Source organism: Eucalyptus grandis, chromosome 9 (genome assembly GCF_016545825.1).
Source record: "Eucalyptus grandis isolate ANBG69807.140 chromosome 9, ASM1654582v1, whole genome shotgun sequence".
Taxonomy (NCBI): Eukaryota; Viridiplantae; Streptophyta; class Magnoliopsida; order Myrtales; family Myrtaceae; genus Eucalyptus; species Eucalyptus grandis.
The window spans coordinates 7,022,875-7,039,697 of record NC_052620.1 but is presented as its reverse complement, the minus strand read 5'-3'; the positions used below and the strand labels follow the sequence as shown (position 1 = coordinate 7,039,697).

Genomic DNA, 16,823 nt, shown 5'->3' with positions numbered 1-16,823 from the left:
ATAATGCATGTGATTATTACCCTCAAAGGATTGCTTGTAGTTCTGGCATTACTCTCTCGATGATAAGCTGACATATGTGATTAGAGATTCAGATTGTCATTCACCTTTAGCTCGACCTGATCAGTCCGAAGTGTGGAACATTGATAGGTGGAGATAAACCACATGTCTAGAAAGATTATATAAATCCCATAGACAAGCTATGTGAAATACTCTGTCACCCCTTTAATGTGCAAGCCAGATTAGGAACGACACATAAAATTTGACAAGCGAGAAGCTGCGCCTGTGAAATGAACTAGAACAAGATTTGTTTCCAATATCATGTCACAATATCCAATTTAAAAACTGAAATCAATCGGTGAAGGGAAACAAACACACACAAGAATATAAATTTAGGGCCACCCGTGTGAGGTGTAGTACCTTAACATAGCTAATCCATGACTTTAGAGTTTGGAACACGATTGGCGATTACCTATAAGAAAAAAAATAAATAAACTAACCCAAAGTTTGGAAGTATAGTCCTTCAGCTAAAATTAGAATAGTCCTTCAGCTAAAACATTGCTTGATGATTGGTCGAATTCCAAAGTTTGGAAGTATCAGGAAGTCGGCAGATTCCTTAACCAACCCAAGGAAAAAACAATCGACATAATCCCTCAATCGGTGCGTCAATGAACGGACAAGAAGACATGACGACGGCCGCCCATTCCTTTCGAAGACAAACAGAAAAAACACGCAAGGCCTCTCGGAAGACAAAAAGAAGTCATCAAAATCTCCGATGGAGAAGTGTGAACCAAAAGAGAAAAAGCCACAACCAATGTCAGAGAAATTCTCTCTCTTTGGCCCCGCTTTTCAATTGTAGATGAGATATGCCATTTCTTCCGTACAAGTTTGATATATACAGCGCGTTCCACTTTTACACATTACTACGCGGCATTTCAATTTAGTGCACAGGTGTATCTCCCTCACCTCAGTATATTCAAGCTAGGAAAGTTCCCGTTGAGGCCAGTGCAGGTAAGCACGTTGGCGCGTGAAAGATAAAAATGTACAATTAGAGGAATTAGATTACGAGGAGTTTTCTTTACATGGTCAAAGAAAAGGTCTTCTATAGGGATTCAATTCGATTTTAGTTTGACTTCCCAGCCTTCTAGATCAGTGCAAGGATTTTGCTTCTGAAAGCGACCTCCAAAGTACATCGAACTTGGGTTTTGTGACAAATCCGCGTCAACCAACATTTTCAAGGTCTGTGCAGAAAATTTCAATTTTCATATTATTAGACACCCGGTAAACAACAGGGAAACTTCTCGGTAAAAAGTACAATGTTAACAAATATTTTGTATAATTTGTACCATTTGGTCGTCTAATTTTTTTTTTTATTTTTTGTACATTTTGTTCCTAATTTTCAAAGTTTGTGCAGTGAACACTCAGTTTGAATGGACTAATTAGAAGAGAATATAAAAAGTTTGGATGATGAGCTCAAGAGAGAAAAGAAAAGAAAACAAAGAAGGTTTGATCTTCTTATTGTTTGGATGTTTATGAAAGAAAAGAAAGGAATGAAGGGAGTTTGATCATTTCATATTTAGTCAAAGAATAGAAAAGAAGGAAAATGGATTTTGTTATATCTTTATGACTATTGTATCCTTGTGATTCTTCATAAATATAATGTATTCTAGTAAACATGACTTTTTGATATTAAGGATATATTTGGTAACTATTCTATTTTCGGGAACAATTTCTACTCATAAATAGTTTTCTTAAATTCCGTTCCCTAGATGAGTTTATGACAATTTGAAATGATTTGGTAACTGTTCAAAATTTCTATTTCCAAAATAGAAATGCATTTTATATGGCCCTCAAATTTCTTTATAACTTAGCATTTCTTTAACTTTTTAAATAACGTTATTACATTTTTCTTTTTTTCTTTTTCTTCTCTTTTTATCTTTTTCCTTCTCTTCTTCTTCCTCTAGCTGATCGCCAACTATAATTGGCCAAATGAGAGCTAACGAGGTCATTAGCCTCGGGGGAAACTTGCCAAGCCACGACGAGGCTTGCTGAGGGCCGGTGAGGCTTTAGTGAGATTGTCAAACCTTGTCTAGCCAGCCACAGCCACCGACTACAAGAAGAAGATGAAGAAGAGAAAAAAAAAAAAATGAAGAAAATAAAAGAGGAAAAAAATGTTTTGGGCTTGATTCTAAAGTTGGATCTAGAAACAAAAAAGTAATTTTTTTTCTTAATTCTGTTTCAAATCTATTCTCGAGAGCAAAAAAGTAACTAAATAGAATTTTTTTTTTGTTATGGGGAATAAAAAAATAGAATCAAATATTTTTTAGCACCTTATCAAATAGACCCTAAATACATTCAATGCTTCTTTTCTTCTGCAAATTAAATTATAATATTCTTTCCAATAAAAGAAAAAAATAAAGGAAAATCTCTTAAAATTTCAATCTAAATACAAATATAAGTATGTAGGGACACTTTATGCGTAGTAAAATAGACTACTTATTAAATACGATGCGATAGAATGAAATATTCTGTTCTTCAAGAAAATTATTATTATTATTATTATTATATATATACAAATCAACGTAGAAACTTTATTCATAAAAAAATTTCCCTTCACTTCATTCCATACACTAAAAAAACTTTATTTGCCTTTATTTTATTTCTTTCTCCTTTATCCGTAGGCAAGTCTCTATATTGTCATTTTGTTTCCATCACAAATTTATACCAGCGGTGTTAAATGTTGCAGAAACAAGCGATGGAACAGTAAAATAGATACAATAAGAAAATCAATCGAATACTATTTGATCTATGTCTACAGGGAGAACAATAAAGAATTTCACCATAAATTAAATGATGCGATAAAGATTATAACTACACTCGAGTCACTCAAATATTCTTAATGCTTTCCTATTTTCAATTACACCCAACAACTCATACAGTATTTAATCTCGTAATTCCTCTCTCAACAATCACAAGAATTCTATAGAAAAGAAAGAAAGATAGAATAATGAAATAAATTGGACGGTAGTTTTACGTTTACTATACTACATTTTCACGACATTTCCCGAATGAAGGACAAATTCACGAACTTCCTTTCTACGCACATCAACTACCTGTGTCACGTCCTTTGCCGGACACTTGCAAGCTTGACTCACACAAAAGACAAACCCTTGATATACACACACGCACGCGCGCCCACCAGCGACGACTACCACGTCCTTTGCCGAACACTTGCAAGCTTGACACGCACAAAAGACAAACCCTTGATATATCTATCACCGCCGGGGGAAGTCCAAGGCAAGGGGAATCAGGGAAAACAGTTCAAATTTGGGACTTTTTCTTCAATTAACTTTCCTTGGCCGACGCTCGCTTCAATCGAGAGAATATATCGTGTCCCCCAAGTCATCATGATTCAAAGTCCAAAACTTGCTCGAGGGGCATCTGGAAAATCAAGTCTATACTTATCTATAATTTATCTTGGATTGGGTTTTAGGTTCAAACTTGAAACAATTTTAACATTAAATAAAATTTCTAGATTAGCTAAGTAATCCATTATCAGGTTTGAATGCGATAGAATGAATACCGTGTTCTTTACTTATTTAATGTAACCTTTAGGGCTAACATCTACCACTCTTCGGATAGAGAGGTTTGCATGCATTCGGGGACATTAAATACATTTATTTTAGTCATATATTGCTAAAATTTTCCTAAAATCCATAAACACAAAATGAAAAAAAATTACTGACGTCAAAGACTACATCAATTCCTTGTGTATGTTCCCCCATTTCACAATCACTAGCTTCTTCCACCATTCATGTTGCTATCGTTTCAGGAAAAAATAAAATTAAACGCGTTTATTTTATTTATCTGATTGACAAAATGAATCCTCATCATGAAGAAGATGTTATTTTATGCTAAGTAGCATCGACACTGACATGCGGCACGCGATACGACACGCCAACACATCATTTCTCAAAAAGTAGAGAATTTCGATACGTTAGAATACGTTGTATATTAAATATATATTTTTATATACATAATAAATTATCATTTTTATGATTTTTTCAATAAAATTAATTTGAATTAAATTCATAAATAAATAAATAAGCCTAGAATGAATATACACTAAAAACATCAATCCGTCATTTATTTATATCCTTCATTGTTTCAATTTGACAAATTCAACTCTATTTCAATGATTCATAAAACTCGAAGAAAAAACAAGCGATCCATATTATGGACTCACATGTTAGATATGTTGAAAGATGAGAAAAAAACTTAGTGGTGAATTATGTATGACGAGAAGTGGGAGTTAGAAGAGAAGAGAAGACTAAATTTTTCTTCTTTTTCCATTTATTATTTCTATTATTGTGTTTTATTTTTTCACATATATATTTTTTCACCTCTCATTCATTGAATTTTTAAAATTGACATCGATATCAGAATCACGTGTCGGAAACTCGTATATCAGAATTCCGACTCGAGTGTTGAAGAGTGTCGAGAAAGTTGACTAGGTGTCAGATTTTCCGACATATGTTGACCATGTGTCGAAGAATGTCAGCACGTGTTAAAGTGTCCGACACGACTCGAATGCTCTTGGAGAGTGTCGGTACTTCATAACTTTTACGGTGTTGAAATACTCTTCAGTATATCTTAATTAATATTTAGTGTACGATATTTCTTTGGATTCTAGTTGAAGGGCCCACTAAAAAGCAATGGAAATAAATCTAGCACGTTTCCCTGTCGTATCTTTACCTATATATGCAATGAACTTATCTCCACCACCATCTTCACCCCACTTCCTTCCAAATAACCACCACCAAAATGGCTTGGATCTGGATAACACTCTCCTTCACTTTGATTGCTCATCTCTTATTGCGAGCTTTGCCATGGAAAAGAAAGAGCAAGAAGAAATTGCCTCCTGGTCCAATAGGGTATCCAATTCTTGGAAACCTCCCTTTGTTAGGACAAAACCCGCACCATGATCTTCACAAATTAGCTCAAAAATATGGCCCCCTCATGTACTTGCGCCTCGGGTTTGTGCACACGATCGTCGTCTCATCGCCCGAGCTGGCCGAACAATTCCTCAAGACCCATGATCTTGTTTTCGCGAGCCGGCCACCTCATGAGGCCTCCAAGCACATCTCTTACGAGCAAAGGAGCTTGGCGTTCGCGCCGTACGGCCCATATTGGAGGAACATCAGAAAGATGTGCACTTTGGAGCTACTTAGCAATGCAAAAATCAATTCCTTTAAGTCCATGAGAAGAGAGGAGGTCGGCTTGCTTGTGAATTTTCTCAAAGACGCGGCTCACGACCACACAGCCATTGACTTGAGCTCGAAGATCTTTTCGCTAAGCGCCGATATGAGTTGTCGAATGGTCTTCGGAAAGAAGTACATGGACAAGGAGTTTGATGAGAGAGGGTTCAAGGCCGTGATTCAAGAAGGCATGGTGTTGGGCGCGACACCGAACATCGGTGACTATGTTCCTTATTTAGCACGATTTGATCTTCAGGGGTTAACGAAACGCATGAAAGCCGTGAGCAAAGTGTTCGATGCCTTCTTTGAGAAGATTATTGACGAGCACATGAAGTCTATGAAAGAAGAAGGAGAGAGCAAAGATTTTGTGGATGTTATGCTGGGCTTCATGGGATTGAACGAGGGAGAGTACCATATCGACAGGCCCCATATCAAAGCCATAATTCTGGTAATTAATCAATTTTTTTGTATCTAGATTAAAGATTATCTCCGAAACCTTAGCTACTGTTCAATTATCTAAGCATACGTCGGGGTGGAAAATTTATTAGAACAGGGATCCCACTAGTCGAGGTTCTGAGTTCAGTAATTAGGGAGCAAAATTGATTCCAACGTAATTCAATAAATTATAAAAAGAGATTTTAGTATATAGACCATCGTATTTAAACATCTGAAAAGATCCATCATTTCACTTTATAAATCAATTTTTTAGGCGAATTTTAATTTTTCAACTGTCATGTCCCGACAAATTTTTATGAAGCATGTGAATTGGTTTCCTCCTCTCATCCTCTCTTTTATCTAAGATCTGCAAGTCCTAATGGCATTTTCTAAGCAATAATAATTTGTTTATATTTCTTGTACATAGTTAACACGAAATGAAATTATTACAATATTAATAATCATTACATATGTTTTAACTATTATTTTGCCCAAGCAGATAGTCTTGTTAGCTTCAACATATGTTGTTGTGAACAGACGGTGTCCACCAATATGGTAAGCCCGTGTTGTCTATCTACCAGTCAGCCAAAGTGCGTCAGATACAAGAAGTCGAAGTTAAGGATCACTACAGAGATATTAATGCTCTTCCTTAAATTGCATGTGCTTGTCTCTTTCAAGCACCAGAGGGGGACCGGTTAATAATGTTTTGTCAACAATGAAACAGAGAGTGCTAGAGACAACAAAAAAATTTCATTAATATGTGATTCATGGTCCAAAGGATTTCAATAAGTTGATTCGTGTATGAAAGGAATAGCTAGTTGAGATTATAATTTCCATCATACAACATCAAAAATGACATGAAAAAAAAAAAAAAGCTGTATATCTTTTAAATTATCTTAAGTATATTCTTACTGAAATTTCGTACTTATGACCATATAAGTACTTTCTTGATGGATTCAATTGACACATTGCTTCTTTTAGAAAGGTTCGTTAAATTTGCTTGCTAAGTAACTTATTTAGGAAGTTTATAACTTATTTAGGAAGTTTATCTTTTCAATGCACTAATTTTTCTTGTAACATCCATGACTCAGTCTCTTGTAAATATGCCTGATAAGTGCCATTAAGATACTTGTTATCGTGAATCTCAATATCTGGAAAAATATATATGTGTGTGTGTGTGTAAATTTCAATATGTTTCTACATGCAGGACATGTTGTCGGGTTCGATGGACACTTCAGCGACAGCAATAGACTGGGCAATGACCGAACTTGTAAGACATCCTAGTGCAATGAAAAGGGTCCAAGATGAACTAGAGAAAGCCGTGGGAATGAACAGAGCAGTAGAGGAATCCGATTTAGAGGGCTTGCACTACTTAGACATGGTCATCAAGGAGACCATGAGGCTTCACCCGGTGGCTCCGCTTTTGCTTCCCCACGAGGCGACTGAGGACTGCACAGTGAACGGCTTCCATATACCCTTGAAGTCGAGAGTCATCGTGAATGTGTGGTCCATTGGAAGGGACCCAAAAGTGTGGACCACTCACGATCCGGAAGAGTTCATACCTGAAAGATTCTTAGGGTCGAGCATGGACGTTAAGGGGCGTGATTTTCAGCTCCTACCGTTTGGGGCGGGCCGCCGAGGATGCCCCGGGATGCAGCTTGGCTTGACTATAGTGCGATTTGTGCTTGCTCAACTCGTACACTGCTTTGATTGGGACCTTCCTGCTGGCATATCACCGAGCGAGCTTGACATGACTGAGGAGTTTGGGCTCACTGCTCCTAGAGCTAAGCATTTGGTGGTCATGCCTCGGTATCGTTTGAGTGAGTGAAAGAGAGTTAACTTTTCAATAGATGATTGAGTTCCCAAAAATAAGTCTGATATTATCATGAAGTCTCCTAGTGTTAGTCACCAAATGGATTGCCTACCAATTTGTAATGAAGTTTTAGCTTTTATTTGAAGTATTATTATCTGAATGAAATTCAAATAAAGGAATTTGAGACACGCGGAGATTAGGGACTTTTTAATTTCTTCACTACAGTTTAGAGTATTGTATTGTGTTTGATGTCTGAGAGGTTTCGCCAATCCCATAAAAGAACCAATTAGAATCGAAGGTCGAATTGAAACAAAATAGCGAAGATTTTAGGGGGTCTGGAGGATCATTACTGGATGCCCATGTATGAGACATCCAGTGGGAAGGCTGAACAAGGTTCAGTGCCCTGTTCACCAGGTTGGGCTTCCGGCCACTGCATGAGAAAGCCTCTCCGCTCATGCTGGGTGCCGAGCGCCAGACTTGCTTGGCTGGACCTTGGACCTGGCTTGGTGAGCACATGAATCACGTCATGATGTTTCCATGTTTTTCATCTTAAACTTAGGCTCTATTTGTTTTACGAAAAATATTACATTTCTAAAAAAATCATTTTTAAGAAATCATTTTCACTTTCCTGGGTTTGGCTGAAATTAAAATAAAATAAAAAAATAGCCATAAAGCATTTTCCGAAGTTTGGCAAGGAAAATATAATTTGGCTTTCATAAATAAATGTATGCCATTTGAGCTAGGTAACTTGCACATGGATGATTGAGGTCCTAGATTCGACCTCAATGGACCCAGGACTAGTGATTCAGGCTCGGTTGTAGGAGACCCAATCTCATGCGCGGGGACTTGGGCATGAGCAGCAAGGTCCTGGGCTTGACTTTGATACACCCAAGCTCAAGCGCTTAGCATCTAGCCTCGATGGGCCTAAGCTCATGCATGGGGGATCAAGGCATGGGCATTAAGGTCCCCAGTTCGAGTGTCAGGGACCAAGGCACAAGCTTGAGAGTCTTGACCTAGTCTTGATGGACTCGAGCCCAAGTGTCAGTGACTATCGCGACCTCTCTTTTTCGGCGCCCGCAATCGGATACGGGCGCCTAAGGACGCTAATGGCTCATTTGAATTTATTAGGGGACTCTCCCAAGTCCACCAATTCACGATTTTAATAATCTAAGTTTTTAACTCGTAAATTAATTTTTAAAATGGAGTCGCCACTAATCGATTTGGGGCGGGTTGATTAGAAACCCAATCGAAGTATCGGGAGAAATACTCACTCCTGCGCAACCAGAGAAATTAGGATCGGGGACCTGATTACACTAGTTAATCACTAATGCCCTTTCGGTACCTAATCTTTGTTTAAACCCTAAGGCTTTTTGGATTTTTGGGGGATTTTCCATGCATTTTTTAGAGGAAAAACATTTTTAAGTCTTTTTCTAATTTTTTTTTTACATAAAAGGGATTTTTTGGATTTCTTGGTATTTTGGAAAAATACAAGTCTTTTTGGCTTTTTCTGATTTTTTTTTTTGGCTTTTTCATAAATTTTTGGCATTTTTGGAAAATATGGAATATTTTTATATTATTGATTTTTTCGGAAAATAAAATATTTTTTAATATTTTTCAATATTTTTTTGGTTTTTGGGAATTAAAATAATTTTTCGAAAATAAAATAAAATAAAATAAAATAAATAAAGGCCGACCCGGGTTGGGTCCGTGAGTTGCGTCCGACCTGGGCCAGCCCCAAAACGCAGATGGGCCCGCATAGCGGGCCCGACTTTCTTTTTTTTATTATAAAACGACGCCGTGGCAGACGCTCAGCCCGGCCCAGCCCGACGACCCGACTCCACAACTCACTCCCCGGTGAAACCCTACCCAGATCCGGCCCGAACCCGACCCGGCTCCGCCGCCCCTTAAATCGCGGAATCCCTACCCGGTTTCCAAACCCGGATCCGCTTCATGACCGGAATCGCAAACCCTAAGGTTTGCGAATCCGCTTGCGCGCCGAGGGGAAACGGGAGCACTACGGTGGCGACAACGACTACGGTGGCTACAGCGACAGCAGTGAATGGCAAAGGTGACGACCATTAGAGCATTGGATGGACGGCGTAGGCAGGGCTCCATCGTCACCTAATCTCGGCTTTAGCACGGCATGGTGGCACAGCTTGCGGCGATGACGGCGACCTTTAGATCTAGATGACGTTGGGATGGCGAATAGAGAGCGACCGGGGACTAGATCTCATGATGGCTCAAGGCAGCGACGCGACGAACGGCGGCTAGGGTTTCCAACAGGGCATCAACGACGGATCGACGAGGACGATGCATTAGAGGGCATATGCTACCTGTTTACGGCGTCTGGGCTCGGTTGGCGGTGTCGACAATGAGACAGCAGCACGAGGGGATTCGGCACAGCAGCGGCTTCGAGGGGTGGTACCTCTTCTTTCGCCCCTCTTCGCGGATCCAGAACTCCTTCGCCTCCTCCGACCTCACTTCTCTCTCACTCCGGTCAGATCCGAGCCTCCACCGGCCAGATCTGACCTCCTCGGACTCGCTCGCCGGCAGCCTCCCCCAAAGTCTCTTAGTGGGAGGTCGGCCGAGCTCGCGACCCGATTTCTCTCTCGCTTGCTCTTCGATTCCTCGCCCGAAGTCTCTCAGTGGGAAGATCTCGGAGCTCGCTGCGTTTTCACCGACGAAGGTACTCCTCTATTTATAGGCGAGGAGGAGGCCAGTCGATGGAGGTTCGGCCGTCAGCCCTCGCACGCCGACCAGCCCTAGGTGCGGGCGTCAAATCTTCCCCCTTCCACGGAGGCATGCTCACCTTCAATGTTGCATCCTCTCAGCCACCGGCCTATGCTCCTCTCTCTGTTGTAGGTTGTGCTTGAGCGCGTCTTCATCGCCGCACGTGTCTTGCAAAGGTGGAAGAAGGAGGAAGGAAGAAGAAGATGGGAGGAAGAAGACAAAGGAGAAAAGGGGGTCGGGCCGGGTTAGGTCGCGGATGGGCCTCACGGACTGCACGAAGGAAAAGAAAAGAGGAGAGGGGCTGGGCTTTTGCTTTTCTTTTTGTTTTTGTTTGTTTTTACTATTTTTGTTGTTTTTATTGTTTATTATTGATTATCTTATTTATCCGAATGACAAAATAAAATTTTAATTATAAAATAAACCTAAATAAAATTAAGGTGTTAACGGCTGCCCCTTTTTTAAGATGAGCTCGCAGAGGTTGCATTCAAAAGACAAGCGATGCCTAAATTTTATCCATGCATACGTAGCAGATTGTATTTTATTTGGGATCTATTATTCTATGCAGAAAAATAGCAATATTAAGATAGATAAGAAGATACCTGTAGTTACTTACCGGGAGTGAGTGAAATAGGGTGTGGTGTGAACCCCGAGTTTTGGCAAGTATCAAGGCGTCATCTTACCTGGTGATGTGAGGAGGTTGCTTTTCCAGGACCCGAACCATTCTTTGGTCGCCTATTAGAGCAATAAGTGATTTGTCTAGGACCCGAACCTTTCTTCGGTCGCCTTGACGGGGAATTGCCTTCCCAGGACCTGAACCTTTCTTCGATCGCCTTGATGGGGAATTGCTTTTCCAGGACCCGAACCTTTCTTCGATCACCTGTTAGAGCAATAAATTGGTTTGTCTAGGACCCGAACCTTTCTTCGGTCGCCTTAACGGGAGATGCGCCGACCTTTCTCAGGGCAGACCTTTCTCAGGGCATCTGTTTGTTGGGGGTGCCTGACCTCAATCAAGGACACCGGTTGGTACCCGACCTTTCTCAGGAGATGCGCCGATCTTTATCAGGGCATCGATTTGTTGGGTGTTTGACTTCTATCGAAGACACCAATTGGTACCCGACCTTTCTCAGGGCATCGATTTGTGGGGTGTCTGACTTCTGTCAAAGACAGCAATTGGAACTCGACCTTTCTCGGGAGGATGCGCCTTTCTCAGGGCATTGATTCTGGAAGATACCTGGACATTCACAGGTATATCAATGAGTACCTAGATATTCACAAGTACTAACTTGAAAGGTATTTGGGCATTTGCAGGCGTCAAAATGGGTATTTGGCTGACCATAGGCATTGAAGGGGTACTTGGATGATCACAAGTATGAATTCTTGGGGGATACTTGGACATTCACAAGTATCGAAGGGGTACCTGATAATTGGAAATATTGAGAACATACCTTGGATATTCGTGAAGGTGTCCCACCTCTTGGCAATTGGGAAATATCGGCGTGCACAGGATATTCGTGAAGGTCTCTCACCTCCTAATAGTGGGAATATCAAGGATGGGTCTCGCATATTCGTGAAGGTCTCTCACTTCCTGGTAGTTGGAATATTGAGGGTGTACCTTGGATATTCATGAAGGTCTCTCACCTCCTGGGATATTCGTGAGGGTCTCTCACTTCCTTGTAATTGGGAATATCGAGGATGGGTCTCGCATATTCGTGAATGTCTCTCACCTCCTGGTAGTTGGAATATCGAGGACGTACCTTGGATATTCATGAAGGTCTCTCACCTCCTGGTAATTGGGAATATTGAGGACGTGCCTCGCATATTCATGAAGGTCTCTCACCTCCTGGTAAAGGAGAATATCGAGGACGTACCTTGGATATTCGTGAAGATCTCTCACCTCCTGGTAATTGGGAATATTGAGGATGTGCCTCACATATTTATGAAGGTCTCTCACCTCTGGTAAAGGGAATATCGAGGACGTACACGAGATATTCGTGAAGGTCTCTCACCTCCTAGTAAAAGGGAATATCGAGGACGTACCTGAGATATTCATGAAGGTCTCCACCTCACTTGGTAATTGGGGAATATCGAGGACGTACCTCGCATATTCGTGAAGGTCTCCCACCTCCTGGTAATTGGGGAATATCGAGGACGTGCCTCGCATATTCGTGAAGGTCTCCCACCTCCTGGTAATTGGGGAATATCGAGGACGTACCTCGCATATTCATGAAGGTCTCCCACCTCCTGGTAGTTGGAATATTGAGGACGTACCTTGGATATTCATCAAGGTTTCTCACCTCTTGGTAAAGGGAATATCGAGGACGTACCTTGGATATTCATGAAGGTCTCTCACCTCCTGGTAATTGGGAATATCGAAGACATGCCCCACATATTGGTGAAGGTCTCTCACCTCCTGGTAACATAAACTTGAATGTAGCACGAGGCTTACATGGATGGCCGCAGGCACTCAAAAGGACTAAAACACCTGGGTAGCCGCAGGTGTACAAAGTACTACCCAGGTGTTCTAAGTACTGGAATACTTGGATGAACACAAGTATTTAATGATATGATCTGGGACCACTTAGGCCGGTCCAAGTGTAAGAAGGCATACCTGGGTAACCACAGGCGCACAATGTGATGGAATACTTGAATGGCTACTAATATTCAATGATACAATTTTGAGGACAACTCAGACAAGTCGAGTGTCATGGAAAGGGAGTATCCAAACGGTGGGTACTTAATGATATTGGGATACCTAGACAGCAGTAGGTATTCAACGATAAAGGGATACTTGGTTAGTCACAAGTATTAATACTTTGGGGACAACTCAAACAGGTCAAGTGTCAGGAAAAGGGAGTATCCGAACGGTGGCCGGTACTCAAAGACAATAGGGATACTTAGACAGCAGTAGGTATTCAACGATAAAGGGATACTTGGTTAGTCACAAGTATCAATACTCTGGGGACAACTCGAATAGGTCGAGTGTCGGGAAAAAGGAGTATCCGGACGGTGGCTGGTACTCAAAGACAATGGGATACTAAGACAGTTGTAAGCATCCAAACTCAAGGGACGACTCGAATAGGTCGAGTGTCAAGAAGAGAGTACCTGGACAGTGGTAGGTACTTTAAGTCAAATGGGGATAAGGATATGCTTACTCGGCAATATCTACGATCTCGAGAGTATGCGCTATTTGCACAATATGCACACATGATCATATATGCTGTAAATTCATGAGTTTAAATGAGATTTATGCATGATAATTTTGTCAATTTTGCATTATCGATTTCCACTAGGAAAGATTATGAAAGACAACCTTCATTTAGAATGTAGATGTCTTGAGCATGCCAGATGAGGGACTTTCAGTCTGAAAGGACTTTTCGCTCACTCTCATGGAAAAGGCTATCCTGACCATTAATGCAGGATTTATAAGGACCACACTATCTCACTGTCATCATGTCAACAAGGGTCCGAGTATTCTCGCAAGTGGTACGACTTTACCAATGTGAGAGGTCTTTGTTGAAATTGTGATGAAGACTTGGTCAACAGCTCATCAAATGGGACCGTCGAGGTCAAGGCTCATGAACAAAGTGCCACACAATCATCTCCAGGTTTGCAAGTCAAGAATCCTGCGAAAAGAGATAGAGTAATCTTGCTCGTACTTCTTCGAGCGATGCTTATATACGCATGAAATCCTACGTTAATTGAAGTGCCCTAGTTTGAAGAGACTTTTACAATGGGAATGTAACGTAGACTTGGCTCACATGTAAGAGGGTGAGAGTTCGTGACTATCTCGACATTTGTCACTGGTCTTTCTTCTCACTGTTAGATAAAGGTTCTATGGACCACAATGACAACTTCTTCTTGGCTGTATTTTTTACTGGGGAGCATTGGCCTTGCTTTTACCAGGCACACTGCTTTTTTCATGCCCCTATTTTTATTCCAGTTCTTCATTCATGGGCATTGACCTTGCTTTTACCAGGTACACTGCTTTTTTTATGCCCCTATTTTTCATTCTTGTCGTTAGAGGAACTAGCCTAGGCAAGTTCAATCACGACATTGTTGTTAAACTCTTGAGTCTTCATCTTCAGCTAGCACTCTAGGCTATGCTGCTTAAATGGCAGTAACTTCCGTTTTGCCTCCATGTGATGGTGAAATTACGGACTCAATTGGGTTGTACAATGAATACAAGTGTTTAGAGAAAGAATTGCTCTTCGTCATTCTAATGCACTTAAATTAACGCGAGTGTTCATATGCAATAAAGACACCCCAAGATTGATGCAAGTGCAAGCAAGAAAATTTATATCCCTCTTCTCACCTTGTGATCTTTGCTTTGCCTCCGATCCCCGGTGTGGGGTGGTTCTTGACGGGGTAGGACAAAAATTCCACCAATATATAGGGCTCAATGGGATGAGCAATGAAATGCCTCTCACTGTTTTGGTTATCGTACCATTCGCGAAAGAACTCTTTACCCTGCAGTCATGGAATCTTCTGCACTCATCTCACAAGTGTATAGATAGGGGATTGTGTGTAGGATATGGCTTGCCTTTCATCATTCTGACACGTCTCATCCAGCATGCTCAATCAATCTTGTATTCTTCACTTAGCTGTCTATTCTAATAATCCTCAGTGGAATCAGTAACTTAGACAGACAAAATCATCATGCAGAATTTATCTGGAAATGACATGCAACATTTTGAATATGATGGAGTTTGAACTCTTCAAAACAAGTGAATGGTTTTGACTCAAAAAAAGACCCTATTGACAACTTTAGGAGTTAACATAATGGTGTTTCCAAATATGTTAAATTTTGAACATCAAAATGGTTATTCACAAATGGGTGTTGATAGTTATCCCTATTGATTAGGGATATGACACATGAAGGATCAACAGGGGTTGGGGATCTAATCGGGCATCTCTGTTTTTGCCCTTACGAAGAGAAGCTGAAAATGGATCAATCAACGGGGCCAAAATTAAAGGTGAATTGAGGCCTGAAGGATCTCTGTCATTTGCTTTGGCAATACTTGAGATGCCATTTTGCTTGGGAGAGTTTGTCATGCCTCTCATTGATTTGTTATCTTTGTTTTTGACAATCAGGTGATCCTGCAACAAACAAGAGGGAATGTGTTATTCATGAACTCTTTCAAGAGTCAAATAACTGGAAGCGATACAACTTTACCATTCATTGATTTGCAGATGATTGGGTGAACCTGAAGTGAGAGGGGGACACGAAGTCCTATGTCCCTTGCTTTGTTAGGTCAATTATTCTCTAAATTGGCTCTGGATGACATGTCTTTTACACGAAGCTAGGTGAATTTGATGTGGGTCATTTCCACGTACTAGCTTGGCCAATATTGATTTGTCAAACCTAACCATTCAGTTTGGTTCTTGAGTTGTGATGCTCCCTGTCAAGTAGGGAAAATACGTCAAAAGCGGGTTCAGATAGTGGGAGTATTGGAAACAATACCAAATTACCCTTCCCTAGAGTTTGTATTTGTTGATTCCTAAGGATTTCTGTATGCTGATGACAGCCTCTTCGTCTTGGCATAGTTCAATATTTCCTTCAATTGGCCTTCCTCCTTTGTGACCATGTATGCATGATTGTTGGTCGTTGATTCATCTTCAACGCCTTCCTTCTGTGGAATTTCTCCTTCTGTCTTTAACTATAGCGTCATTGGGCAAAAGTCATGTACCTTAAGCTTCTATGGAATGCGAGATAAAAAATTTCAAGCTTTACGATGGTAATTACTCCTTGGAAGAATATGCGTGCGGAGTGAAGTTTCTAGATTCCAAAGTCATTGTCCGAGTGTGGGGCTATAGATCGCTTGATTTGTCTAGATTTTCTCCTGTTGACGGTAATCACTTTAAAGGGAGAAAAAGAACTTCTTCCTTATGTTGAAGTTGAAACTGTAACATCTAGCTGTTTGGGCGCGTCGTGTGACAAGATAGTCATTTGGCTTAGGATGGAACTGGGCAGGAGTGAGGCATGTCATGGATGCCTCGATTTCAACTGTATGCCTATACCTATTACGTCTCACCTTTTGTATCATGTAAATAGAAGAGAGGGGTTGTCATTCTCAATATTATGTTAAGGGGATAATACTTACCCTTTTTTGAAACGGGATGCTCTTTTCTGTTTGCCCCCGCTTTCTTGAAAATGTGTTCTTTTGAAATTGGTTTGTTCACACGATGTGTTAGTTTCAAATACCTTTTGTCACACTAAATCAAAGGGGATGATGTTCTGAAACATAAAGTGAGAGGGTTAGAAAGACAAACGTGCTTAAATTTATCATCTTATTTTGACAAAAGCTTTTGAGTGATGAAATATTTTTATTTTCAAAATACATCTTTGGGGAAGAAAAAAAAGTATGAGGAAGCCCAACCTCAGTATTCTCCTTGGATGATATTTTCTTTTCATGGTTGGATAGCATCATGGGCAGGTTTGGAGTACCGCCTCATGCTCTCAAAATAAAATATTAGAACTATACAATAGAGTACTTGGAATGGAAAATACAAATAGCACACTAGACAAGATAAGAAACATGTAAAGCCCATGAAAACTCTGCGTAAATGAGTGCTTTGATAGTGTTGGTTCT

General features: G+C 40.5%; 1 protein-coding gene across 1 annotated transcript; it reads left to right on the top strand.

Moving 5' to 3' along the window:
* Positions 1-4,777: 4,777 nt before the first annotated feature.
* Positions 4,778-7,707, top strand: LOC104418207 (cytochrome P450 71AU50). Its single transcript, XM_010029479.3, has 2 exons — positions 4,778-5,703; positions 6,898-7,707. The coding sequence occupies exons 1-2, from the start codon at positions 4,822-4,824 to the stop codon at positions 7,516-7,518; spliced, it is 1,503 nt and encodes a 500-aa protein (XP_010027781.2). The 5' UTR covers positions 4,778-4,821; the 3' UTR covers positions 7,519-7,707.
* The last annotated feature ends 9,116 nt before the right edge of the window (positions 7,708-16,823 follow it).

What these genes read in the sequence shown, in the direction of transcription:
- LOC104418207 (XM_010029479.3), top strand. Translation starts at nt 4,822, where the DNA reads ATGGCTTGGATCTGGATAACACTCTCCTTCACTTTGATTGCTCATCTC. An exon ending in ATATCAAAGCCATAATTCTG is followed by an intron (nt 5,704 to 6,897) that starts GTAATTAATCAA and finishes TTCTACATGCAG; the next exon opens with GACATGTTGTCGGGTTCGAT.